General features: G+C 40.5%; 1 protein-coding gene across 4 annotated transcripts in view; it reads right to left on the bottom strand.

Annotated features, from left to right (window-relative positions):
* The window catches only part of BCKDHB (branched chain keto acid dehydrogenase E1 subunit beta), a 219,614-nt gene that overhangs the window by 172,773 nt on the left and 19,959 nt on the right, over nucleotides 1-26,882 (bottom strand). For all 4 annotated transcript variants that reach the window (XR_006202685.1, XM_042939231.1, XM_042939229.1 and 1 more), the window contains exons 2-3: nucleotides 18,394-18,471; nucleotides 16,426-16,494 (exon numbers count right to left, since the gene is read on the bottom strand). Coding sequence is in view for 3 of the 4 variants with exons in the window: in XM_042939229.1 (XP_042795163.1) it covers nucleotides 16,426-16,494; nucleotides 18,394-18,471 (147 nt within the window). In the remaining variant the exon portion in view is untranslated. The remainder of the gene's footprint in view (nucleotides 1-16,425; nucleotides 16,495-18,393; nucleotides 18,472-26,882) is intronic.

The following is a 26,882-nucleotide window of genomic DNA, read 5'->3' as shown; positions in this document are numbered from 1 at the left end:
CCCCAAATGATTGATATTCAGTCAAAATTAAAGCCAGTTATTTTTGAAGTCATTCTCTTCTAAATATGAAATGTTTGATGATTTTTATAATTTACAGCATTACAATTTCTTATGCTAGTTCTAGATGTTTCTTCCTCTAAAATCAATCATACCCAACAAACCCTGCATCACTTCTATAATCTATTCACTTATGGAAAGCACTTTTCTAGTTCACACTCCAATGAGTAAATGAAAGCAGAATCAGAAAACAACAATGGAATTTATCAAAAGGCAAAAAATAACTGGTCCAGATCATTAATCAGGCTAGTGAATCCATTAGTCCATCTAACTATTATCTACTGTGTAGAAAAACACGGTTCATCACCATATTTATCTCAGGTAAAAATGTGTGCATTTATGTACGTACATGTGTATTTATACATACATGTGTCTTCTGGATAATGCTTACCAAGCTTGCCATAAACAGGATAATGGAAAAGGGACATCTTACAATAAGGATGCTACTCAGCTCACTAAAATATCTAGAACAACCAAAAACTAGTCAGTCAAATAAAAGACTTCTGACCAAAAAACATTACAAAGTCCCCTTAGAGCCTCACTCGCAGCAGTATTAGAAAATTCCAGTAAAAGGCATTTGCTGGTATGCAATACTCTTACTGTGTCAGTTAAACGACTCACCACTTTATTCGCACTAGATCATGACAACTGGCTTCCCTTTTTTCCATTCATTCAAACAACTTCTGTGTCACTATTACAAGCATCACAAGAGATATGAAAATGAATTTTATGTACAAGTAAAATAGGGGTCAAAATAAACATGATGAGTTATGGATGCAGCACTAGATGGAAACCGATGAGAATAACTAAGAGAAATGACTTCTAGGTCGCGAAGGCTGTGAGGAAGATGTGCTAGGTCTGGTAGCATAAATCAGATTTGAAGCCCAGGGAAGACTTCCCCATGGGTACAACTGGCGAGCACTGTGGATGCAGCCAAGAATATGGGGGAGGGAAACTAATGTTGGAAAGAAAAGTCAAAGCCAAATCACTTAAGATCTTAAATGCTAAGCTAAGAACACTGGACTTTAGTACCAAACATGGGGAAAGTTTCAAGGAAGGATATAGTGTGATCAGAACTGCATTCTGGGAAAACTCACAGATGTACACAATATGAACTAGAGTAGGGAGGAGAGTGAGAACAAAGGCTCTTATGACAAATATTATAATCATTCAGATCAAAGGTACTAAGTGCGCATGAACTATGTTAGGGACAGTAGTGAGAGAAAACCCAGGGTAAAGCCAACAGAACTTGACAATATCTAGTTTTAAATCTGAGTTCTTTTTTTTTTTTTAATGTTTATTTAATTTTGAGAGAGAGAAGAGTGTGAGTGGGGGAGGGACAGAGAGAGAGAGGGAGACACAGAATCTGAAGCAGGCTCCAGGCTCTGAGCTGCCAGCACAGAACCCAACATGGGGCTCGAACCCACAAGCCGTGAGACCATGACCTGAGCCAAAGTTGGCTGCTTAATCAACTGAGCCACCCAGGTGCCCCTTAAATCTGAGTTCTTTTGAAGATCCAGAAGCAGGATGCAAGAAGCAGATAGAGCTTGAAAGTCACTATACATAATAAAATGCAAGGAAAACAGTTTCCACATTGATCTAAAACTAATACGCACATATGCAAAAGGGGGAGTTTCACTTCAAATAAACTGGACACTTTTTAGTGTCAGATCTATTTCTAAACAAAAGGTCAGGAGGAAAGCCAGACAGTATCATGATGCATAACATGATGGAAGCCTTTAGTTTGGTCCAAACCAGATGTCCAGCTAAAATAAGCCATGATACACAGCATAGTCCAGGGCTTCAAAATTAAAGAACTCTAAATTCTATATGCTGGAACAGGATAATCGTTAGCTCCTCAAAGCCTCAGTAGTCTATTTCGGACCCCCCTTTGCCACGAAAATTTTCTTTAGGTCAGCAAGTCACCAATGGGCTCTTCACTGCATACCCAATCAACACTTCTCAGTCTATCTTTCATTCAATGTTTAACCCCTGCCAACAGCCCTAGGTCCTTTCCTTTCCATTTGTCCCAGCTTCCAAAGAATGGCAAGTCTCATCAGTTCTTCCCCGACTTCACTGCCCCCCTTCCTGACTTCATCTTCCCTCCACTGCCATACATTACATTCTCATTACCACTCAGATGCCACAGTTCTCAAACTGTGGTCTTCAGACCAGCCAGTAGCAGCACCATCTGGAAACCTGTTACATGTAAAAATTCTTGGGGAGCGCCTGGGTGGCTCAGTTGGTTAAGCGTCCACTTCAGCTCAGGTCACGATCTCATGGTTCATGAGTTCAAGCCCTGCATCAGACTCTGCTGTCAGTGCAGAGCCTGCTTTGGATCCTCTGTCTCCCTAACTCTCTTCCCTTCCCCTGCTTATACTCTCTTTCTCTCTCAAAATTAAATAAATGTTAAAAAAATTTAAAAACAAAAGAAGTAAAAATTCTTGGGCCCTACTTGAGACCTACTGAGCCAGAAACTCTGGGGTAGGGCCCAGTAATCTGTGCTTAGGCAAGCCTTCCAGATGATTCGGATGCATGCTCAAGTTTAAGAACACCTGGGCTCCCTGACTTTAGTCTCACAGCTAGCTCCCCATGCTGTGGCCAGAGTCACCTTCTAAATTACCAGTTTAATTATGTCATTCGCCATTTTCTACAATAGTATTCAAATTATATGAACCCATTTTAAACAGAAAAAACTAAGACCTCAAATGTTAAATTAAATTTGTATTTTAATGTTATTTGAATTTGTGAACACATAATATAGTCTTATAAAACTAGCATTAATTCCTTATATTTACCAAGCATATGTCAGTATAATCATTTTTTTTTTCAAAGAGAACACAAAACCAGAACATTAAACAATATTAACTGGCAATCAGGTTTTTCTGAAACTTAATCACAATGTCAGGTTTAATCACAGAAAGATGAAGTGGCAGGCCTGGTCATAACTGTGAAACCTTGAGGAAGTTACTTATCCTCTCTGTGCCTCAGTTTCCACATCTGCAAAATGGGATAATAGAATTTCATATCTTGTGAGATTGTGAGAATTAGATGAGTTAATATACATAAAGTTCCCAGGACAGCGTTGGCCACACAGAAAGCATCTTAAGAGTTTGTTGCTGGTGCACCTGGGTGGCTCAGTTGGTTAAGCCTCTGACTCTTGATTTTGGCTCAGGTCATGATCTCACAGTTTGCGAGTTCGAGCCCCGCGTCGGGCTCTGTGCTGACTGCTCAGAGCCTGGAGCCTGCTTCAGATTCGGTGTCTCCCTCTCTCTCTGCCCCTCCCCTGCTCGCGCTCTGTCTCTCTCTCTCTCTCTCTCAAAAACAAATAAACATTAAAAAAAAAAAAAAGAATTGTTAAAAAATAAATAAATAAAATAAAAATAAAAAAAGAATTTGCTGCTATTAATCATCACTATTACTAATGTTATTATACTAATGTAGCTAATACCTGTACATGTAAGCATGGTACTGACCGCTAGGTACCCCCGATATCCATTCTCCCTTTTTTCTACTTTTCTACAGTGACAGAACCCCATGGTTTTAGCTGAGCACACACCCGCACAGAATAAATACTACATTTCCCAGCCTCCCTCACCTCTAGGTGCATTTATACCTACCCTCCCCATGGAGAATAACCTCTAGGATGCTGCCTGGTTGTGGAGAGCTAAGAGCTTCTGAAAAACACTTTCGACCAATTTTCCTTATTCAAGAGCATCATTCCCTTCATCCCTATTCCCAGAGGAACTTGGTGTTGCCAATTCCTGAGCCTTTGGGTAATTGTGCAACATAAACTGGGCTGGTTCTTGGCCACTCCACTGCCCCTTCCAGGTTCTGTTTTTCCAAGCCTATTAAGCCCTTTACCTTCCAGAGTCCAACACTTTGTTCACATGGTCTCCAATCCCACTCTCCCCATCCTTGAGGATTTAGGCGTCTACAAAAGAGGATCCCCTAACATTTTAGTGGGGTTTAGGGAAGGAACAAAAATAGATGCTTATGTTCAATTCTCTCTTTTTCCAGAACTTTCAGGTGCCATTTTCTATAAAAACTCTCCCAGTGCACCACTTAGTTCACCCCCTGGCATTTAAATTCTGGCCTAAATAAAAGAAACAAAGTTACTAGGCACCTTCTTACATAGTTTTATATTGTGATTTCATTCTTACACTGTTATTTTACTCACCATGTAATTATGCTTTGGCCCAGTAAGTGTACTGGGATTTCCTTAAAGGCAGAGACCACATCTTAAAAGTTTTAGTACCTTCTAGAGCAGTAGTTCTCAAACTTGGCTGCACATTTGAATCACCTGGGGACCTTTTAAAACTCCAACACCCTGGCCGCACCCAGAGCAGTAACCCAGAATCTCTGGGGTGAGACCCGTATCTCTGGGGTGTCCTGCAACACAGGGGCCAGGCAGAGAAGCACCACTGTGAACAGTGCTGCTGCTGTCTGGAGACCCACTTCAAACACTTATCCCACATGTGTACACATACAACTGAAAGGCATCTACCTGCCTGGAATGGCATCTTTGACAAACTCTTAAGGCACCGTAAACTGGTCACAGGAAAATAATCTGAGTAATACCAGGACATAGTAAAGAAGTGCCTTAGCCCAAGACAACCTTTGGAGGACACTTTAACAGTAACCACTTACTTCTTGCACCCACCGCTCAATGTAGCAATGGTAAGGGTCAATGGGGGCCTTTCTCTGCTGAGCACGCTCCCGCCCACCGCTGCCTTCATTATCCCTTCATTACTTGTGAGCACTTGGCCTCACAATCCAGATCACATGCTTGAAGGGACCTAGGGCTGTTTTGAGTGGCAACCTTCCAGTTCTGCAGAAACTATAAAACTGACCCAAACAAAGAAAACTGGTGGAGTTGCCAGGCAGCAGAGACTCCAGAATATCTATATAGGAGAGGCTTAGGAGAAGCATTGTGGTTGGAGAATAGAGCCAGACAGCTTGTCCTAATCTTACATTTTCATAGCTACCCTGCTGTTTTAACTTAGATTTTATGTACGCATGAGATGGTTTGGGGAAACTGTGAAGATTAAAGTCACCTCAAGCACCCCTGAGACCTCAACATTAGCAAAATCAGGAACCACAGATCCTGCACCATCAACCGAGGCCTGTTCATTGCCTTTTTTGGCTGTCCTCCAGAGGCTGGACATCAGGCCACTTAGGGCTGCACACGTAGTGATGGCAAGAAAAGGACAGGCAAGGCCAAACTGTGACAAACCACTAAAGCCTCCAAAAGGAGACCCACGAGAAGGCGACGGGGGGGACAGATGCCACGTGATCTGGAAGGGAGAAAATATATCCAATGCTACCCACTAGGCCGAATCCTTTAGCAGAATTAGGGAGGAGACGCTGTTGCTATTGAACAAAGCCTCTGCTAGAAACCACAAATAGATACAAATAATACCAGAAGGGGACCTGAAAAAAACAAAACTGAACAAGGAAATCCTGACACGTTAGATCCATGTCTTGCAGTGAGAAGAGTGGACATACAGCTCTTCACCATTTCCGAACAGAAGTGCAATCATTGTAGCCACAGTATCTAACTTTTCTTTTTTTTTCTTTTCTGTCTTTGTCTTGTAATCTCGACACCCACGTGGGACTTGAACCAACGACCCGAGATCGAGAGTTGCAAGCTCCTCTGACTGAGTCAGCCAGGTGCCCCTAACTTTTCTCTTTTTATATACAGAGTTAAAACACACTATGAGCAGAGTTGCAACCTTCAATATTGAAAGTAGAAAAGTAAAGTAATTATTTTATATAATTAACATATTAATTACAGAATATTATAGAATTAAAAACAAAACAATAAAAAGCTCAACGGCTACATGGTCCTTGGGAGGAACCTCCAGAATCTTTGACAGAAGAAAAAGGTGACTTCTTCAGACAAATGACTGATTTGCCCTATCAGACTTAGGAAACTGTTGGTTGAGAATCCTACAGAACTTCTCTCTTTAATGTCTACCTATCAGTATTCAATTTAGATCTGAATAGATATAAAATGGTGTATGCCATTTAAATGTTCCTTTCTCCCTTTTAAGAATTAACATGTTTCCAAAGTGATTTAAAAGTTTCCTTTCGAATTTTAAGGAGCCCCACGTCTTCCAGAACAAAATGCTCAAATTTAGCAGCTACAGGGTCTTGATTAATTAAGAATGTAATACCATGTTTGTGTTTCTGGCTTAGAAACTAGTGTCTTTGTTTCTGCTGGACTCCCCACTGGCAGAGACCAGAAGAGGAAAACATGAGGGTTAAATGAGCAGCGTGCCCAGAAATTGAGAGTGGGAGAAATCCCTTATTACCAATGATGCTTGAGTGTCCCGGAGCCAAAACTGCAGAAAAAGAATCTTTTGGCTAATTTAAGGTTGGCCAGATGCCACCATTTCTGGCTGGTGGCCAGAGGACCTCGGGGGGAGAGGGATGGCAGGACGCCACCAGAGAAGGTCAAGCACTTCATTGCTAAAGCTGCCTTTGGGTGTAGCTGCTCACTAGGAAACTGAAAACTTTTTGTCCAACAAGCTTCCCAAGTGATTCCTTAGCACATGACATTTGCCAACCTTTACCTAACTGATCCCTTATCCACTCTGCCAATCAAAGCAACCAAGAAATTTCATCTACACTAAACGGGAACAGAAAACAAAGCACTCGCTCCAATCCTCTAGGACTTTACATACGAGGCTTCGTTCAACAAATACCTGTCAAATGACATTAAGGCTATCTTCCATGCGGGGCTGTTTGTACTGGCTACTTCCAATTGGACTGGAAAATCATTTTTCCTGGTGAATTTAATTATTACATGAATTTCTAATTGCACTGAAGTCACTAGACAGTGGAATTACAAGTTAGAAATGAAGCACAGACTGTAGAGCTATGTAACAACCTAGGCACTTAAATTCAAACCTCTTGAGACAGGTATGTGACCTCAGGTAAGTGACAATAACAGCTCAATATCTGAGCGCAGTGTCAACACAGGGCTAACAAGCCCATGAGGCAAGCTACTTCTAGAGGGAAAAGCATTCTCAGTTGTAATTTAATGGGCTTGTGATTGGCTTCCTCGAGCTGAACAGCACAGAATTGGGGGGGCCAGGGACTCCCAGATCTACAATCTGAAATGTATATGAGAATTGTTATCCTGCTGACCCCCTTTCATCCCTGATACTTTCTGAGATCTAAAAAAACCTTATAATTCCAAAAGTATATTTGAATCAAATAAGCAGCAATTCTGAATATATGAAAGGTTAAAAAAAAATCACCGGCTGCAATATGTAAAAGTTAGAAAGTGAGCTGTCCAAAATAAAACAATTAATAATATCTACCGCCTCCACATTCAAGAAATACTAAATACTGAAGAAAAGTGTGCGTTCTTCCCATTGTCAAAAGTACCAGTCTGGGGCGCCCAGCTGGCTCAGTCAGTAGAGCATGAGACTCTTGATCTTGGGGTTATGAGTTTGAGCCCCACATTGGGTGTGGAGATTACTTAAAAATAAAATCTTAAAAAAAGAAAAAAAAAAAAAGGTACCAGTCTGGAAGAGGAGATTCATAAGACTTGACACCAGATTTAAATCGGAAGCTAATTTCACAGCATCATCCTTAATATTAAGGACATATGATATATGGCATACTGGACAGTGAAAGTGTAAAACAAAGGATCTTTTACTCTCCTTAACGTGTTTTCAATATAGTTTCATTTTTCTAATTATTGTGATGTTTACAAAAATATGACTTAATTTTTATAGGTTCTGACAATAATGACCTATAATCCCATTTTTTCTGGTCTCCTTCAGTTCAAGCCTATCTCCTAAGCCCTGTTGGTGCTCATATTTGATAATTTTAAAAGCCTGCCATTGTCAAATAAGGTTGAGAAAAACTGGCTTAAGGGCATTACACTTGGATGTTCAAAATGTCAAAGAGAACACCTGTTGGTAGCTCTAACATTTACTGTTTGATCAGCTATGGAAAAACAGAAAAACTAGTTGAAGCAGCAGCTGCCATCCCAGAACAACTTAATGCACTAATCAGAAAACGTGTTCACAAAAGAATCACAAAAAGAATTTTTAACAACTTTTTCATAGGGGTTATTGATGGCTACGGATGGGTTATTCCTACTCAAATCAAAGCCCTTAAGCATTGTTCATTAAAATTCCTTATATATTCCTTCCATTCTTCATGTTTTATAAGAGTCGCTCATTTACAAGTAGAAGGAAAAACAACATAATGCAAAAAGCTCAGAACCGGGTTCTGGGAAGCTTGAGCTTGGGATCTGTCTCACTCACTCACCACTCAACAGTTTGGTACTATCTAACTTCTCAGAACTTCAGTTTCTAGATTATGTGGAGGACTAGATCCAGGTTTCTCAACCTCAGCTTTATTGACATTATGGGAGGGAGGGGCTGCCCTGTGCACTGTAAGACCTCTGTATCTCTGACCTCTACCTACTACATGCCAGTAGCAACCCCCTGTTGTGACAAACATGTCTCTAGACTCCTGTCTCCAGTTGTGCAAAATCACCCCCAGTTGAGAATCACCGGACTGATTCCAGCTCTGATATTCTACAAAATATATTCAATCTTATTTTCTTTTTTTTTTTTTTTTTAATGTTTATTATTTTTGAGAGACAGACAGAGGAGCAAGCAGGGGAGGGGCAGAGAGAGAGGGAGACACAGAAACAGAAGCAGGTTCCAGGCTCCCAGCTATCAGCACAGAGCCCAACAAGGGGCTCAAACTCACAGACCGTGAGATCATGACCTGAGATGAAGGCTGCTTAACCAACTGAGCCACTCAGGTGCCCCTTCAATCTTATTTTCTTAAATGTTATTTGTTAAGACACTGGTCAACATGCCAATTGTGAGACATGATTTTGATTTTTAGATAAATTAAAATACAATAACAACTTGTACCAATTCTAATTTTAGTAGATTCTAAAGTCTTTTGGGAATGAAAATTCACAAAAGAACATCAAAACAATTTATAAGGAAAACAAATGTAAATGAAGTATATCTCAACAATATTCTCATCCCATTTTCTAGGGTAACTCCTTCAACTGGAAAAAAGAGATAAAGGACACATTTAAAATCCTTTTATTTTATATTATTTTATTTTTAATCTAGTCTATCCAATGTGTACTTTTAGGGGCTCTCATCCATGTGGGGTGCCTGGGTGGCTCAGTCAGTTAAGCGTCCGACTTCAGCTCAGGTCATGATCTCACAGTTTGTAAGTTTGAGCCCCACATCAGGCTCTGTGCTGACAGCTCAGAGCCTGGACCCTGCTTCAGATTCTGTGTCTCCCTCCCTTTCTGTCCCTCCCCTGCTCACACTCTGTCTCTCTCAAAAATGAATGAACGTTGGGGCGCCTGGGTGGCTCAGTTGGTTGAGCGCCGACTTCGGCTCAGGTTACGATCTCGCGGTCCGTGAGTTCGAGCCCCGCATCGGGCCCCTGTGCTGACAGCTCAGAGCCCGGAGCCTGTTTCAATTCTGTGTCTCCCTCTCTCTGACCCTCCCCCATTCATGCTCTGTCTCTCTCTGTCTCAAAAATAAAATAAAACGTTAAAAAAAAATTTTTTTTTTTTAAATGAATGAACGTTAAAAAAAATTTTTTTTTATATAGAAAACAAAGGGCCTTGTAATACCAAGAGCAATATAAAGTGCTTGACTTTTGGGAAGAAAGACATTTAAAGCTAACAATTCTTTTAAAATATTTTTTAATAAGCATATTAGGAAAAAAGTTTACACCATCTCAATACCTGGTTTTACTCTAAATTCATGGAACATTTAAATATCTTACAACCTACGTCCGGTGTTCAATCTGCTATGAAGTCATAAATGTATACACTTCATAGGGAAAATAAATCACGTACTGCATTTCCCTCAGGAATTGCCATTATTTTACCAAGTTTTTGCTTCAGTAAAATTAGTTTCAACTGCCTAGAAGCCAAGCGTTCTTTCACAGATTGATATTCCTGACATTATGTCCGCGAGGATGATTATCACCCAAGTAATCCTTTCTCTGCAGAAGGTCACTTTTGCTGTTGAAGAGGTTAATTTCATAATTCACGTAAAAGTATTAGAGACTTGTCAAAAGATTTTTCCTTTCATCCCCCAAATTTAAAACTTATACTGGAAAAGGACTTATGAGAAAATTAAGGGCCTAACGTGCTCATGATTCTCAAAGGACAGAACAATTGCTATACTCCTAAAACCCTTAAATATAAAGGAAATTGAAACATAAAGCAAATGTACTCCTCTTTTGAAAGAGACACACAATCACAAAGAATACCAAAATATGAGCTCATAAGGAACATCTAGCTCTTTCCTTTACTGATGAGGCCACAGAGGCTGAAAATCAACTCCCAAATACTGACATATTATAGAGGAGAACATATCTTCTCCACATGCCTGCCCTAGTTTTCCTTCCTGAATCCAGTGTATTGAAGTGTCTGGTTATACAATTTCTATGATATTTACATAGGAAAACAAACAAGTGGTTATATTCGTTTTCCCAAGCTGCTAGGACAGGCCACAGTTGTGGTGTACAGGAATGAATATGGTAATGGAAAACCATCAAATCCCATGAAAAGGCAGATGTTTGGGCCAACAGACTAATTCAGCAAGTCCTCTGCTATTCCTTTTCTCACCTAAGTTTCCCCCAATAAGTGAACCAAAACAGAGCCTTACGAACCACAGCCCAGCAATGTTCACATTAATATAGAATAGTATTAAATAAAAGCGTACGCTAAACCTGACATACCAAAGTGTTACGTGAATAAAACACAGACAATATAGAGAAGGACAATAATGAGGACAGATTTTGTATGACACGTGGAATCTTATATAAATGAAAGGATGTGTGACATTCAACATAAAATCATACATACCCTAAAAAATCAACTACTTTTTGAATTGCCCTCTCCTACCCACTGCTTCCCTAGAACACACCTAGTTCTAACTGTTCTCCCAAGCAAGGGATCCCTTGCTTAAAGAGGCTAAAGCTGACATTTGGTGTGCAATGTGTCAATGAGGTCAAACTATCTATTTTCAGTTTTCAAACCACCCCTATTATTTTGTTCCATCAAAGGATAAGGAAGGAGAAAAATGGTTGAGTGGTGGTAAACTCACCCATCTGGACTGTCTGGAGTACAAAAGAGCTCTCTCTCTCTCTCTCCCTCTCTCTTTTTTTAACAGCATGGTCCCTAATTACACAGCTCCTTCTCTTTAATATTAAGTAGCATTCAGCATCACAGTAGTAAGTCAGTAACCTGCAATTCTTCAAATTCTCCCTTCTGATGGAATTTAAAAGGCTCCTCAGCAGTTCCAAAGTATTGGTACCAGGCCAACAAGGACAGTGTCATTTCAAAGTGTAGGCTGCCACCTACCGACTGTGATCCATTCTCCCAACATTCAGCTCCTCCCCAGAAAGCTAAACAATTCCTTGCAAGATGTTCTTTGCTATGCCATTTAAAGCAATGCATTCAACTATATCAATATAATCTCTTAAATACAAATGCTTTTAACTTCAAAAAATACAAACATGCCTCTGTATAGCTAAACACCCTGGCCTGTACTCAAAAGGGCAGAGAATTATTTTTAAAAGATACATGCCATTTTTTTAATACAGAAAAAGTTCTATTTTAATATATTTCTCTCCACCATTCCCTTTATTCTTTACTCTTAAAAATTGAAGCTCACTCCTTCTCATTACACAGAGCTGGTGATTTAATTGTTCACATTGATCAACCTGGAATTATTCAAAACTTCAAGTCATAGTCCTAAAGTGCTTAGAAAAACTCACAGCAGCTGCTGACAATAAAGCTAAAAAAGCTAGCCCTTAATCAGCTCAACCCCCTGTCGTAGAAACATAAATCTGCAGGTGCCCTCTAGGAGTAGAGGACTTTTTCAAGTGAGAGTTTCTCCCTGTTTTAACATTTTTAAAAGAAAAACAATCAGACTAACCAACATCATTACAGAGAGATAAGGAAATCCCCTCTCTCAGGCAATAGGCCACTGTCTTGGTGAGAGGGTGAACCACATTCACTTAATAAGTACTGCCAGACACAATATTAGGAGCTAGGGATGCACAGATGACTTAAATATCTGTTGCCTTCCTGAAGTTGTCTGCTGCAGAGATCTGGTAGGGACACAACTGCAATGCAACCTGCAATATGTGAAAGACATGAAATCTGAACAGTGAAAACTAGCCCTTGGGTTTGTTTGGGAGGGTCAGGAAGAGCTCCAGAGAGGAAGCTTCTGAAGGCAAAATTGGAGCTTACCAAGTAATCAGATGGGAGAGAAAGATCCAAATGGTGTGTGCAAAGGAAGAGAGATGGAACAAAAGGCAGAGGCTCAGAGAAAACATCTAGCAATTCAATATCGGTAAAGAATAAAATGAATTAGGGGTGCCTGGGTGGCTCAGGTCGTGATCTCGCGGTCCGTGAGTTTGAGCCCCGCGTCGGGCTCTGTGCTGACAGCTCAGAGCCTGAAGCCTGCTTCAGATTGTGTCCCCCTCTCTCTCTGCCCCACCCCTGCTTGTGCTCTGTCTCTCTCTTTCAAAAATGAATAAACATAAAATAAAAAATTTTTTAAAGAATAAAATGAATTAAAAAAAAAAAAGAATACAATGAATGAGGTTAGGTAGGTAGGTAGAGGGCAGAGCTCAGTCTTTTGTACATCCCACCAAGAAATGTGCCTTTTAGAATTATCACAGCAAAGTAGGGACTGGAGGGAGGGTGATTGCTAAGAAAAGGGGTAAAAATCTCCAAGCAGGGAGGATTAAGGATCTGAAAGCAGACCAGGGAAGCAAGAATACAGAGACCATATCAGAGATAAGCTGTGAAGATGAATTTGTAGGACGTGACTGGGGGTGAAGAATGAGAAAGGAGGAAGAGACTAGAATCCCCCCCAGTTTCTGGCTCAGGTAACTGAATGGATAGTGGTATGTTCACTGAGACAGGAAATGCGGTGGGAGCCGTGGATTTGCTGGGTGGAGTTTGAAAACCGGAGTTTGGAAATGCTGAGTTTGAAGTGGCTGGAACACTGAGGTGAAGGTGTACCGTGGAACAATGAATACACAGATCTGAAGCCCAAGCCAGAGGTCTAGACTGGATTTAGAAAATCTGAAGTCACTTGTGTGTGAGTAGCGGGGGACGTGGATGAAACGCCCCAGACAGAATGGGTACAGTGAGAAGAGCACCATGGATGAGAGAGAACCTGGCAGACAACCAACAAAAGACTCGCCAGCTTAAACAAGCGCTCAGCATGTTACCACATTGGCTAAGGCAAGACAGACTAGTGAGGGCTAGAATCTGCTCAGAAGCATAGCTACACCAGATGTAGACAAGACTAAGTAAACAAAAGTATAATTTGACCTCTGGTTTCCAGTTCCACATGCAAGGAGCTTGGAAATAGCCACTCTGTCCTAACAGCAAGCGAAAAACTGAACAGACTAAAAAAATCAACAACTCTTGCCCACAAGGCAAGGGACGACACAGAGAAAACTGTTGTCCTCAAGACTAAAGAGACAGACAGATGAATATAGGGAATCTTGACTTACCAGAGCAGAGACTGACGAGCAAAAACCACTGCAAGAGCCAGTGCCAGGATAGGAAAACTTGAACTGTACTTGAGGAATTGATGGAGGTTCAGTGTGTACAAGTCTGAGAGTTAAAAATTCCAAGGAATCCAGTCAGAGAGAGGCCTCCACAGTTCTGTGAGGCTCTCCTCCAGAAGCTCTGATAAACATCGGAGAAAAATCCCCTGTTGCTTCCAGCTGGGGAAGCGGACAAGGAGCCATTTTGAAACTTGCCACAGCACTCCCTTTTTTTTTTTTTTTTTAATGTTTACTTATTTTTGAGAGAGAGCATGAGCATGAGCGGGGGAGGGGCAGAGAGTGAGGGCAACAGAGGATTCGAAGTGGGCTCTGAGCTGACAGTAGCAAGCCCAATGCAGGGCTTGAACTCACAAACTGCAAGTTTATGACCTGAACCAAAGTTGGACACTCAACCTACTGAGCCACCCATGTGCCCCACAGCACCCCCTTCTTAAAAAGGCCTGACCTCAAGTGAAACCAGTTAACTAGAGCCTAATCTGCTGGGTATGTATAATTAGTGTAATTGACATGGGAAAAGGAAAATGGCCAACTCTAGTCAGCTCCATCCATCCTGTCCCACCTGACAGGGAAGAAAAAACACTTGTGAAGTTCACAGTCCAGAGGCATCGGCTCAATAAAGGACTTAGACCTATCACAAGGCTATATAATGCTTCCCATCCCCATACACCTCACTCCTGCATCCCTAAAGGCCTATTTACAGCAATTCCTTTTACCCAGTGCATCATGTCTAGCTATCAAGAGAAAATTACAAGGCAAACCAAAAACCAAAAATCACAATTCGAAGAGACAGAGTAAGCAACAGAACCAGACATGGCAGGGATTGGAATTGTCAGACCAGGAATTTAGAACAACCATAATTAATGCGCTAAGGGCTCCAGTGCATAAAGTAAACAGCATGTAAGAACTGATGGGCAATGTAAATAGAGCTGAAAATCCTAAGAAGAAAACAAAAGTATAATTCTATGTTTTAAACATTAGTTACTATATGCAAATATACTCAGATATATTCAAATATGGTCTAGAAGTGTGTGCATCAAGATGGGTACCATTGTTTTTTTTCATACTTTAGAAGTATGGACAATTTTTATGTTCTCCTTTATGCTTTTTTATATTTTCCATATTTTCTACAATGTATATGCATTGCTTTTGAAATCAAATGTTTAAAGGTTTTTAATTTTTTTTAAGAGCTAAAGTTTGTCGGAGTCTGAAGTCGCTGGAACTGAGATAGTGTGAGGTAGTTGAGATTGGCCCAACCATCTCAAAATCTAAACAGCTGTTAGAAACAGGAGACAACAGAGGGACAGGACTCAGAAAATCAACCTGCTATAAAGAGAAAAGGACTTCCTGGTAAACAAGATGGGCCATGCCATGGTATCTTGGATCCAAATATAATATAACCTCAGAGAAGAGAAGAACAAGAAGGAACAACAATTAGGAAAAAAATATCGGAAAGACCCTCCCTCCTTACTTGCATGCACCCATGAGCTTCAGAGGGCAGTGGCAAAAGTAAGAAGAAAGGTAGGAGTCAACTCCTCCCCCTAAACATAAGTGCCTTGCTGACTTCCAGATCAGTTAAGACTCAGAGAAGAAATGAATGAAGTCAAATCACCTCAAAGTCACCCCTAACAATAAGGAGTTGAAATACATTCCTTACACAGCAAGTCAGGGCAGGGCAGGAGTGGGGGGTGCTGGGATGGGCCAAAATGTACTCTAACAGTATGAAGTCTGAGTCAAATGAAGTAAGTGAAAGCAATAGACAGAAATCAATCACACTCCAAGCAAAAGGCATTGATCAGCCGAGGTAAAATATCTGGAAGGATAATGGGACCGTTAATTTATGGGTCAACTTGGCTAAGTGATGGTGCCCAGTTATTTGGTCAAATACCAGCGTAGATATTACTATGAGAGTATTTTTTAGATGTGATTAACATTTAAATCAGTAGACTTTCAGTGAAGCGGATAAGTCTTCATAATATGGATGGGCCTCATCCAATTATTTGAAGGCCTTAGGAGAAGAGGCAGGTCTCCCAAACAAGAAGAAATTCAGCCTGAAGGCTGCAACACAGAAACACTGCCTGGGTTTCCAGCTTGCTGGCTTACCCTACAGATTTCAGACTTGCCAGCCCCCTCACTGTGTGAGTCAATTCCTTAAAAAATAAATTTCTCTCTCTCAATATAGATATAGGTAGAGGCATATAGATACAGGTATAGACATAGATTATAAATATACAGAGGTACATATACATACAAATAGATATAGATGCATATATAATACCTATATACACACACATATATAGATATAGTTATGCAGATAAATCCTAATGCTTCTAATTCTCTGGAGAACCGTGATTAGTACAGGTAATAAAAGATGAAATCTATTAACAGAGACCAATCAGGCACAATCTTGAACTAGAGGCAATGGAAGTGAAAATGGCTAAGGTAGGCAGTAGTAAGAGATGAAAGCTTCCTGGATTTGAATGCCATAATAAACAATACATTTAACTACGATTATTTTGGCATCCATAATATGTGTAATATGAACCAGGTCAGAGGGATGCTACAGTTAGAACACATTGGAAGAACTCTAGACCAAAGCATTCTGTGGATGGAAGAAAACAAATGCAAAAACAAAACCGACAACTATTTATACAATAAAGATATGGCAAACAATTTAACAGGAATATTCTCTATTTTCAAGATACTTAAATAAAAGTTATACAGGAATACTATTCATACATAAAGATGTTAACTTACCATATTTGTCTCGCAAGCCAACAGTACATCTAAAGACTCCACCAAAGGCAACATCTTCACCAAATATTACTGAAAAACAATGTTTAAAGAACATATTTTATCTGATAATCCCTAAATGATACTAACAATGAAAAATAAGTAATTTCAATGTTTACATTTTAAAGTAGAAAACAGAAATAGATCAAAGGTTTAAAATAAGGTTTCTAAACTTCAACATTACCGACGTTCTGGACTGGATAATTCTTTTCTTGTAACAGCCTATTCTATACATTGTAGATATACAGCAGCATCCCTGCTCCCTATCCCATGGATGACAGTTGCCCCCCACACACACACAGTCCTGACAGCCAAGAGTGTCTGGAGACTTTGTTAAACATGAGAGGAGGAAGGGGGATTAAAATCATCCCAACTGATTAAGAACCACCAGTCTAGGACGTCATTTTGTTTTACCCATGAAGAAAATGAGGCCAGAGAAGTAGTAAAGTAACTTGACAAGTCAGAAAGAAAGCAAGAGGCAGAACTATGACTCACACTCCAGCCTCCTGAGTGTCTGGCCAGTGGTTGTTTTCTTTCATATATGGTATATAATAAAAGTCAACACTCTGAAGGGCTGAAGGAAAAATATCCCAAGCTGAGAGAACAGTCACAAATAGGAAAAGGACTTAAATCAAGTAAAAGGAGGCAAGTATGGTGGGACATAGTGAGCAAGGCAAAGAAAATAAAAACGGGTGTTCACAGAGGTGAATTCTATTCCTATATATGCATCTGACCAGCTCTGTGAACCTCAAGGAAACAATTCACCCTTATTTACTCAAGATCATTCTCAGCATTCAAACAAAGCAAAATCTAATCATCCACTATTATAGTTCTTACTTCCTCCTAACAAAATAACACGTTCTTCACTTGACCTTAAAACTAGGGATTTTCAGGGGCACCTGGGTGGCTCAGTCAGTTAAGTGTCTGACTCTGGCTTAGGTCATGATCTCACAGCTTGTGAGTTTGAGCCCCACATCAGGCTCTGTGCTGACAGCTCGGAGCTGGAGCCTGCTTCAGATTCTGTGTCTCCCTCTCTCTCTGCCCCTCCCCTGCTCATACTCTGTCTTTCTCCCAAAAACAAATGATAACACATTTAAAAAACTTAATAATAAAAACTAGGGATTTTCAAGTGGAAGCCCAAGGTATACCAAATATATATATATTTATATATACTAACACATATAAGTAAAGCCAATCAAATTTAGAAAACATACAGCAGGACAACTGTTTTTATACCAATGATTAAATTTGATAAGCTACTTATTTATTACATTTATTTCCAAAATATCTTAAGTTGAATGACAATGTATTTCAAAGGAAAGCATGGAATCAAATCTTCATTTCATAAACAGATTCATAAATCTGAATGAAGTGGTACTTCCCATTTTTTTTTTATATGCTGGAGAAACAGAAGTACCCAGTAGGTATTAATCCAGAAAGTATTAATATAATATCAAAACCACACACACTATGGGAAAAAGTTGACTTGAAGATGTTAGATATACATCAGAACTAATTCACCATGAATTAATTTAAAAAATGTGTTAATCCTGTCAGAATGGCTAAATCAAGATGACAAGAAATAATCAGTGTTGGTGAGGACGTAGAGAATAAAGAACGCTTGTGCACTATTGGGGGGAATGCAAACTGGTGCAGCCTCTCTGGAAGACAGTATGGAGGTCCCTCGAAAAATAAAAAAATAGAATTACCGTAGAAAAAAAATAAATAAATAAAATAAAAAAATAAATTAATTAAAAAAAAATAAAAAATGTGTTAATAGCATGATCTGATAACCTTAATCATTTGATCAGATCTTTTAAAAAATTTCAGGTAAATGTAATGTTAACCACTGAGCTCCAGACTCAACATTTCCAGCAAATTTTTGGTTCTGAATTAACACAGCTACCGTAGTCAAGCAGAAAGGAATTTTACCTGCCGTAGGATCTTTAGCCAATGAGTTATCCAAGGCACTTGTTATCGCCTGGAAAAGATTCATTTTCTGAGTTTGCCCTGTGAAAATTAAAAAAAAAAAAAAAAAAAAAAATTTAAGTAACATTCCCTACATTGTAAAATATATTAAAAATAACCAGTTTCTTAACAGTTGATTACAACATGATTAAAATCAACGTAGAAAAGAAAGTATAGAATATACTATGTGAATTTATTGGATTATTCACAATGATGCTGGTTCTGTAGAAATTACAAAAGCAATACAGACTTCGGAGCTTGACGACGAAGCAAAAGTGACACATATTAAACAATTAAAAAACAAGTATAAAAAAGGAAAAATGAATATAATCCAGTCACCAAGTGTGTGTAGACCATAAATAAAAGCCAGAAAAGATAACCAGCCAGAGTGAAAGTGGTCTGAGATTATATTCTGGACAGGTGTTAAGAATATAAAACCGAGGGGCACCTAGGCGGCTCAGTCAGTTGAGCGTCTGACTTTAGCTCAGGCCATGATCTCAAGGTTCGTGGGTTCAAACCCTGCACTGGGCTCTGTGCTGACCGCTCAAAGCCTGGAGCCTGCTTCGGGTTCTGTGTCTCCTCTCTCTGCCTCTCCCCAACTCACACTCTCTCTCTCTCTCTCTCTCTCACTCTCTCTCAAAAGTATATAAACATTACATAAGTGTGTGTGTGTGTGTGTGTGTGTGTGTGTGTATATATATATATATATATATATATATATATATATATATATATCCCTGACAAATACACGTGACTCAAGGCACATGTTAAATATGCCAGTAACAGCAAATGGTCATGGGCCATAAAACAATGAGGAAGGCTGGTGTTTAGAGAATACTATAATCCCATGCCTCAACACACCAGACTCGGTCCTTCCTACTGTCTCACTGCTCAAGTAGACTCTCTGCAAGCCAACTTCTAGTTCCCTAAATAGACAGATAGGATGGTTAAATGTAACAATACATGTAAAGTTAGAACAGTGCCCAAACACAGTAAGTGCTGAACAAATATGAGTTATTTATTATTAGAATCTGGACTTTTTCCATGCCCTTCATCTTGACTTTGGCATTATTCTTAATGGTAGAAAACTTTGTTTAATAAAGTTCCAAATGTTGGAACTCAGAAACATCATACTTTAGAGATTTAAGTCTTGGTGCTGCCCAGGACCTACAGACATCCCAGAACTTTAGGTCAGCTCCTCTCCCAAAGTACTCTTCAGGATGGAGAGAGGCTTCTGCCTGAATCTTCTCTGATCCACAGGCCATCTTCACATTAACCCATAGCTAGCCATGCTGGTAGCAAATCCCTTGAATACCGCTAATTACCCTGACTACTGTCCCATCTAACCTCTGTACTCCTTGGTAACTTGTTGTGTCCCAAAAGCCAAGATCTAATTCACAATGTGGGTCACAACAGCTAGTGCTGTTGCCATCAACGCTCTGGCCATGACACATGCTGGTCACTCACCCTTTTCTTGAAGACTCATCTTTGTCCCAAGCCCAGCCTGGATCCACAGCAGGCTCTGATCTATGACATCTTCCATCTCCCAATATCCACTGACGCTCAACCTTCTCTTAACTGCTCTGACCCCTTCCGCACTGCTGAATGCCCAGGCTTCAAGTCTTGGCAATATCCACTCAAAAATGCCCTGCTGCCATCTGTGCCAAGAATAAAGTCCTGTTTCTACTCTTATTTTTGGTGGGGATAATGGGAATTCATTCAAGAAAGTACAGTACTGTTATGCCATCTATACCAAAGGATACATAATCAAACCACATGTCTGTGATAACTTCAAAATTTATTTTTCTTCAGGCTAAGGCTATATCATTTAAATAGATGCTTGCCTTTAATCCTTCTCCATTCGCTAAAAACTCTTTAATAGTGTTTATTGGTACCCAGCATCAGGTGATAATGGTTTAGGGAAAACTTTTTTTCTGACTGCCATGATATTCCCATTCCTTCTCCCATTTCATACATTTCCTAAAGTCAGATTTTTTTTTTTTTTTGTCTATTATGATTTTCACAGCTAAGGAGCTAAGGAGGATAAAAATGCCTAAACACCTAAGGTGATATTTATTTCAAGTATGCTGACCATCTGAATTAATCCGGAATGCCTCCGAGACATCTTATTTCATCGCTATTCGACAAGTTTTAGGTACAAAGAAAGCAAAGACTTTAACAATAAAAAAACACACCAAGTAAATCTGGAAAGTATTGCTTAATTACCACCAAGAATTGACTCATCTTGTATGAAAACAATGTATAAGAGTATTTAAAGGTTTTATTTCCATGTAAGCACAAAAACTTCTACTCCTGAATATTTTTCAAATAGATTCAAAATTTTAGGGGGTTGGATTAACTGCTATTCTACCAGATGCTTTTAAAAGATTTAAATAATTTTAATATAGTAACATCTACTCCCAACTATTTTTAAGGTGGCAGTATGGTCTGTGAATGGGTCAGGAAGAAATCACAAATTATTCACAGGTAAGATCATTTCAAATAATTATTTCCCTTAGAATTACTTATTCTCCTACAGGTTACATTAAAGACCATGGTAAGATATGCCTATGGTTCCTCATGACAAAGTATGTGCCTGTAGCACATGTAACTATGAGCACTTAAAAATTATTCAACACTGCTGCCCAATCATGCAATTACCAATATTAATAAAAAGCTACTAAACCAGACTGACATCTCTTCTTTCCCAGATAAAAAGTTATAACAAAACAAAAATATACATAGCAGTTCAACTTCCCTAGTCAAGGATACAAGCTAATGGGCACCCACTGGTAAGACAGCTTTATGGCTAGAAGTAAGCTACTCACTCGAAATTATCCTAAGTAGAGCATGTGAAAAAATAGGCCATCACCACTGCTGCAAAGATAAAGTGGCAGGTAATGCAGGGTCAGAACACAATAGGAACACAATAGAACATGAGCCCTAAGAGGTCAGGGATTCCTATCTGTTTTTGATCAGAGGTATATGCTTAGTGCTCATAACAATGTCTGACATGTAGCAGGTGCTCAATAAATATTTGTGGAATGACCGCACAAATGAACATATGAGGCTGGTTCAATAAAGATAAAATCTACAAAGCATATTGCTAATGGACTGCTTAAAGAGAAAGAAATACAGTAGGATAAAACATCTACCAGTGTTACAATTCAAAGTCAGACTGCAGGAGCAGGGGAATGAGGCAGAAGTGATACTGCTATGGCATCTTCAGTTATTCTGACTAACTACTCAGTATGCAGTAGCATTGAAGACAGAAGCCTTCCACACAGCTAGAGCATGTAAGACAAAAATGGCAAATGAGTGCCCAAGGAGCAGTCTCTAGAAATAAATCAGGTCAACAGCAGGGCATGTTTAACAGTAAGTATGTTTGTAGTTAGATCCTGAACAAATAAAAATACACAGCTATGGGGGCACCTGGGTGGCTCAGTCGGTTAAGCACCTGACTCTTGATTTCAGCTCAGGTCATTGTGGTTGGTGGGACTGAGCCCCCGTTGGGCTCTGCACTGTAAGCACAGAGCCTGCTTGGGATTCTCTCTCCCTCTCTCTCTGTCCCTCCCCCTCCCCCGACTCATGTTCTCTCTCTCTCTCTCTCTCTCTCTCTCTCTCAGAGTAAACATTTTTAAAAAATACACAGCTATGATATGGAAAGTTAGGGTCTACTTTCAGAAACCGAAGTTTCTGCCAGCACATTCAGCACTGGCCCTCCTCGGAGCTGCCTAGTCCTTGATGTGTATTACAGCATTTTCATGTCATATTCCTTAGAAACCTCAGCATTTAGTGCCTAACACAAACACGACCATCAGTATTTGCTTGTTGAAGCATGATGGATGATTTTAGTGGCATAATCTGGCATTAACCACACTGTAAAATGGCAAGATGCCTAAGAAACTACCTATTTTCATCCAACAGAACTTCTTCCACCCCTCCAGATGCCTGTTCTTCAGGAATCCCTTTCTATGTGCCAGAAATGTACCTCTAACCCACTCTAATCCCTACTATGGGGTTTCCCAAACTCTAACCCATAAAGTAAGTTTCATGGAGCATTCAAATATGAGGGACAGGATCTTTTATATTAAAATATAAATGAAGGATCTATAAACACAAATGCCTTTTTAAGGTGCCAGTAAAGGGGGAGGGGGCTGCCACCTAAGGCCAACATTGGGAGGACCTAAGAAAGCCTTAAAGTTGAAGAAACTATGGCTAGGAGCCCTGGGTCCCCATCTCAGGGCACCTGGTAACTCATGTCATGGTATAACAAACTACAGTTGTTTCCCTCCCTTTAGCTGGACACTTCTCTCCTCAGTCTCTAAATGCTTTTTAAACTCTTCTGTATGCTGGTCACTCCCAAATGAGTATCTCTAATCCAGACTCCTCCTCTGAATTCCTGATTTATATTCAACCATCACCAATTCCCCACTCGGGTGTCAGGCTTTTCTAACTCAGTAAGCACACAACCGAAGGCTTGATGTCTGCTCCCAAAACCAGTCTTCTGCTTCTCAGCGAACAGCACTATCCTCCACCCAAGCATCCAGGCCAGAAATTGAGGAAGCATCCTTGAATGTCTTCCTTTTATTCATTTTGTATATTCAATCCATCCAATCCAGCTTCCAAATATATTCCTTCCAACATATAGCTTAAAGTCTAGTACTACCAACCATGTCCTAATTCCAGAACTCACCATGTCTTTCCTGTTTCTGAAAAACATCTCCTAACGGCCTTAGTCAGCTCTGGCCTCTGTAACAAAATACCACACAGATTGAGTGGCTTAAACGACAGAAACTTATCTCTCACTGTTTGGGGGGTTGCCAAATCCAAAATCAAGGTGAGTTCCTGATGAAAACCCTCTTTCTAGTTTGCAGAAGGCCATCTTCTTGCTGTATCCTCACAAGGTAGAGAGATAATCTCTCTTGTGTCTTTTCTTATAAGGGTTCTAATCCCATTAACGAAGCCTCCACCCTCATGACCTAATTACTTCCCAAGGACCCCATCTCCAAATACAATCACACTGGGGATTAGGGCTTCAACATAGTAATGGGGAAATGATATATTCAGACCAGAGTACCACCTCCTCACTTCTACTCCTTCATCCCTCATTCATCAAAGAGCTGCTATAAGAAGTCCTAAAAAGCAATGCATGGCATATGTTACTCCTCTGCTCAAAATTCTTCCAAGTTCTCTGACTGCACCTGGAATAAAGCCCTACTCCTCATCACATCCACAAAGCCCTGCTTGATCTCATCCTTGTTCACTTCAAAAGCCCTATTTTGCACCACTGTCCCCAAGGCTCACCACCTGAGTCTTCTCTCAGCTCCACCACAGCAAGCTCCCTGCTACGTCAGAACCTTCACGCACGTTGGGTCCTCTGCCTCGCACCTCCTTCACACCTCCTTGGATACTCTTTCCTGATCGCTTAGAGGGTGGTCAAATACTAACCTCTTCTTGGGGGCCTTGTTAGGTCTCTATTATTCTCTTTCCCAGCACCTGAACATGTCTTACAGGGCATTCATTGCAATTGGGATTGATTTAAGTATGCATTTACTTGCTATTTTTCGTCCATCTCCCCCACTAGACTTAAATTCCATGAGGACAGGTGCATATCCACATTTGTGTTTTGTGCTAAGCACCTAGCACAAAGTTTGGCAGCCAGAAGAAAACTAAAATGCACAGAATGAATACAGAAACCTACACGCATGCACACAATGTCCAAAATCAGGGGCAGGGAGAGGCCCCGATGTGTTCTTGGGGAGCAACACAGAGCAATGAAGGCAGCACACACACTGGCATAATCATGCACGCCTGGCCTGGAATCTGTGAGGCCATTGGGAAAGTTACTTAACCACTGACACTCCATTGCCTACTCCATAAAACAGGAATAATATCTAATGTCTAGGGCCAGTGTGGGAATTCAGCGAGATGATTACTATCAAAGGTCAAATATTTAAGAGCATCTACTCTAGAATCGGGAGACCGAATCTAGCACAACCCGTACCAGGCACCAATAATTACATGACTTACCTCGCTGGGTCCCCCCAGCGATGCTCTGAGGCAGAACAGATGAAGAAAAGAAAGCTTACGAAGACTAATAAACCCGGCCAATCTTACAATGCTAAGTTGTAAAGTGGGGCTCAAATTTAGGCACGTTTGACTTAAGAACCCCAGCTCTCAGCTTCCGTGCAATAGTGCCTCCAGAAAGTTGCAATTTCCCAAATGATAGCAAAAATGGAGTACGAATGGGATGAAAAATAGAGCAGAGGAAATACAGTCAATAATACTGTAATAATGGTGTATGCTGACAGATGGTGATCTTACTTATCTGGGTGAACACTGAGTAGTGTATAGAATTACTGAATCAATGTGTTGGACACTGGAAATGAAAAAAAGGTGCGGGGATGAGGTGAGAAACTAATAAGCAAGTTCCTGGACCATAAGTAAAGAAACTTGAAGGTGGGTAAATAACAGTAATAAAGGAGGACAGGAGTCTCTGTTCAAATGAGACACAAAAGATGCAACAAATTTGGGGAAAGCCAGGTTTGAGGTAGGGTTAAGAGCGGGCAAAGTGTGGTGTGAAGAAACTGTACGAATAATGCAAAAGACAGTGTGGTTGAGAGCTCAGGGGCATGGCCTCTTAGAGCAAACTGAGCACACTACTTAAAAATGAAGCCTGGCTTCACCTCGTACAGATAGTGTCACTTGGGGAAGTTTGGGGTTTTTTCTCCAAGTTTATATTTAAATTCCAGTGAGTTAACATACAGTGTCATATTCGCTTCTGTGATTTATCACTCCCATAAAACACCCAGTGCTCATCACAACCAGTGCCCTTCTTAATACCCATCACCCAAGTGTCAAAAAGTAGAAGTTTAGCCTCTTTGTATCTAAGTTTCTTCATTGTAAAATATGGTTGATAATAGGATACCTGCCACAGCACTGTTATATGAGGATTAAACGAATTGCTACATGAAAGGCACTCAGAATAGTGCTTGGTACCAGGTGACCTCTTATAAAAGTGTCTTCTGTCATCATTATTATCATTTGGTGGGGTGCCGTGGAGAAGTCTGGATGAGCAATGATAAAGAATAAGGAAACACAGTAGGAAGAGAAAAAAGGAAGGACACAGTTGGGGGCAATTCTGATAAGACTGGGAAAAGAGATGTGAAGAGAATTATCTAGTCTCAAAGGTCCCAACTTTTGACATGGTTGTTTTGGTGCCAGACTAGCACTCAGACTAGCCGACCTCAGGATGCTATATTCTGCCAACACTGCTAATGCTATAGAATAAATGTTTGTGTTCCCCTCCCAAATTCGTATGTTGAAACCTCATCCCCAATATAATGGTACTTGGGGGGGGGGTGCTTTGGGTGATGAATAGGTCATGAAGGTGGAGCCCTGCTGAAAGGGATTTGTGCCCTTAGAAAGAGACCCCACAGAGCTCCCTCACTCTTTCCATTATATACAATGTCACAGTGATGAGACAGCTGACTGAGAACCAGAAAGCGGGGCCTCACCAGACATAGAATCTGTCAATGCCTTGACCTTGGACTTCCCAGCCTCTAGAACTGTGAAAAATAAATTACTGCTGTTTACAAGCCACCAGCCTATGGTATTTTGTTACAGCAGCCCAAAAGGACTAAGACATCCAATCAACATATCCAAACCTAAGTCATCCTCTCTTCAAAACCACTCTCCTCGGGGCGCCTGGGTGGCGCAGTCGGTTAAGCGTCCGACTTCAGCCAGGTCACGATCTCGCGGTCTGTGAGTTCGAGCCCCGCGTCAGGCTCTGGGCTGATGGCTCGGAGCCTGGAGCCTGTTTCCGATTCTGTGTCTCCCTCTCTCTCTGCCCCTCCCCCGTTCATGCTCTGTCTCTCTCTGTCCCAAAAATAAATAAAAAACGTTGAAAAAAAAAAAAAAAAAAAAAAACAAAAAAAACCACTCTCCTCTCCCCCAGTATCCCTCATTTGTTTGAGTGATACCACTACTCTACCATCCTTTCAGCCTCCCGGGCTAGAAATGGCAAAGTCATCTTTGATACCCCTTTCTCTTAGCCCCCACGGGCAAAACAGCACCAAATGCAGCCAATTCCTTCGAAAACACAACTATTCCCATTGGCAGTCCCCAAGTTTAAACAATTACATCCTCTCTCATGGACAGTACAACATCCCTCTAACTGATCTCTGCCTCCTTACTTTCCTAATCAATTCTATAAACTCTCCCAAGAATCTCATTCAAGCACACGTCAAGTCACTCTCTTGCCTATAAACAACCAACGGCCCTCCACAGCCCACAGAATAAAATCTGAACCTGCGTGTAATGCACTCGGCACAGTGTCAGCTACATTAGCCACATTCAATCTTTTCTCCACGCCCCCCCCCCCAACCTTTTTTCTGGCTTTCCAAACTTATTTCTACCCCTCCCCTTTTTCCTCTAGATAAAATCACTAC

The sequence above is a fragment of the Panthera leo genome, chromosome B2 (assembly GCF_018350215.1).
Source record: "Panthera leo isolate Ple1 chromosome B2, P.leo_Ple1_pat1.1, whole genome shotgun sequence".
Taxonomy (NCBI): Eukaryota; Metazoa; Chordata; class Mammalia; order Carnivora; family Felidae; genus Panthera; species Panthera leo.
The sequence above is the reverse complement of the archived record's forward strand: the minus strand, read 5'-3'. Positions and strand labels throughout refer to the sequence as shown.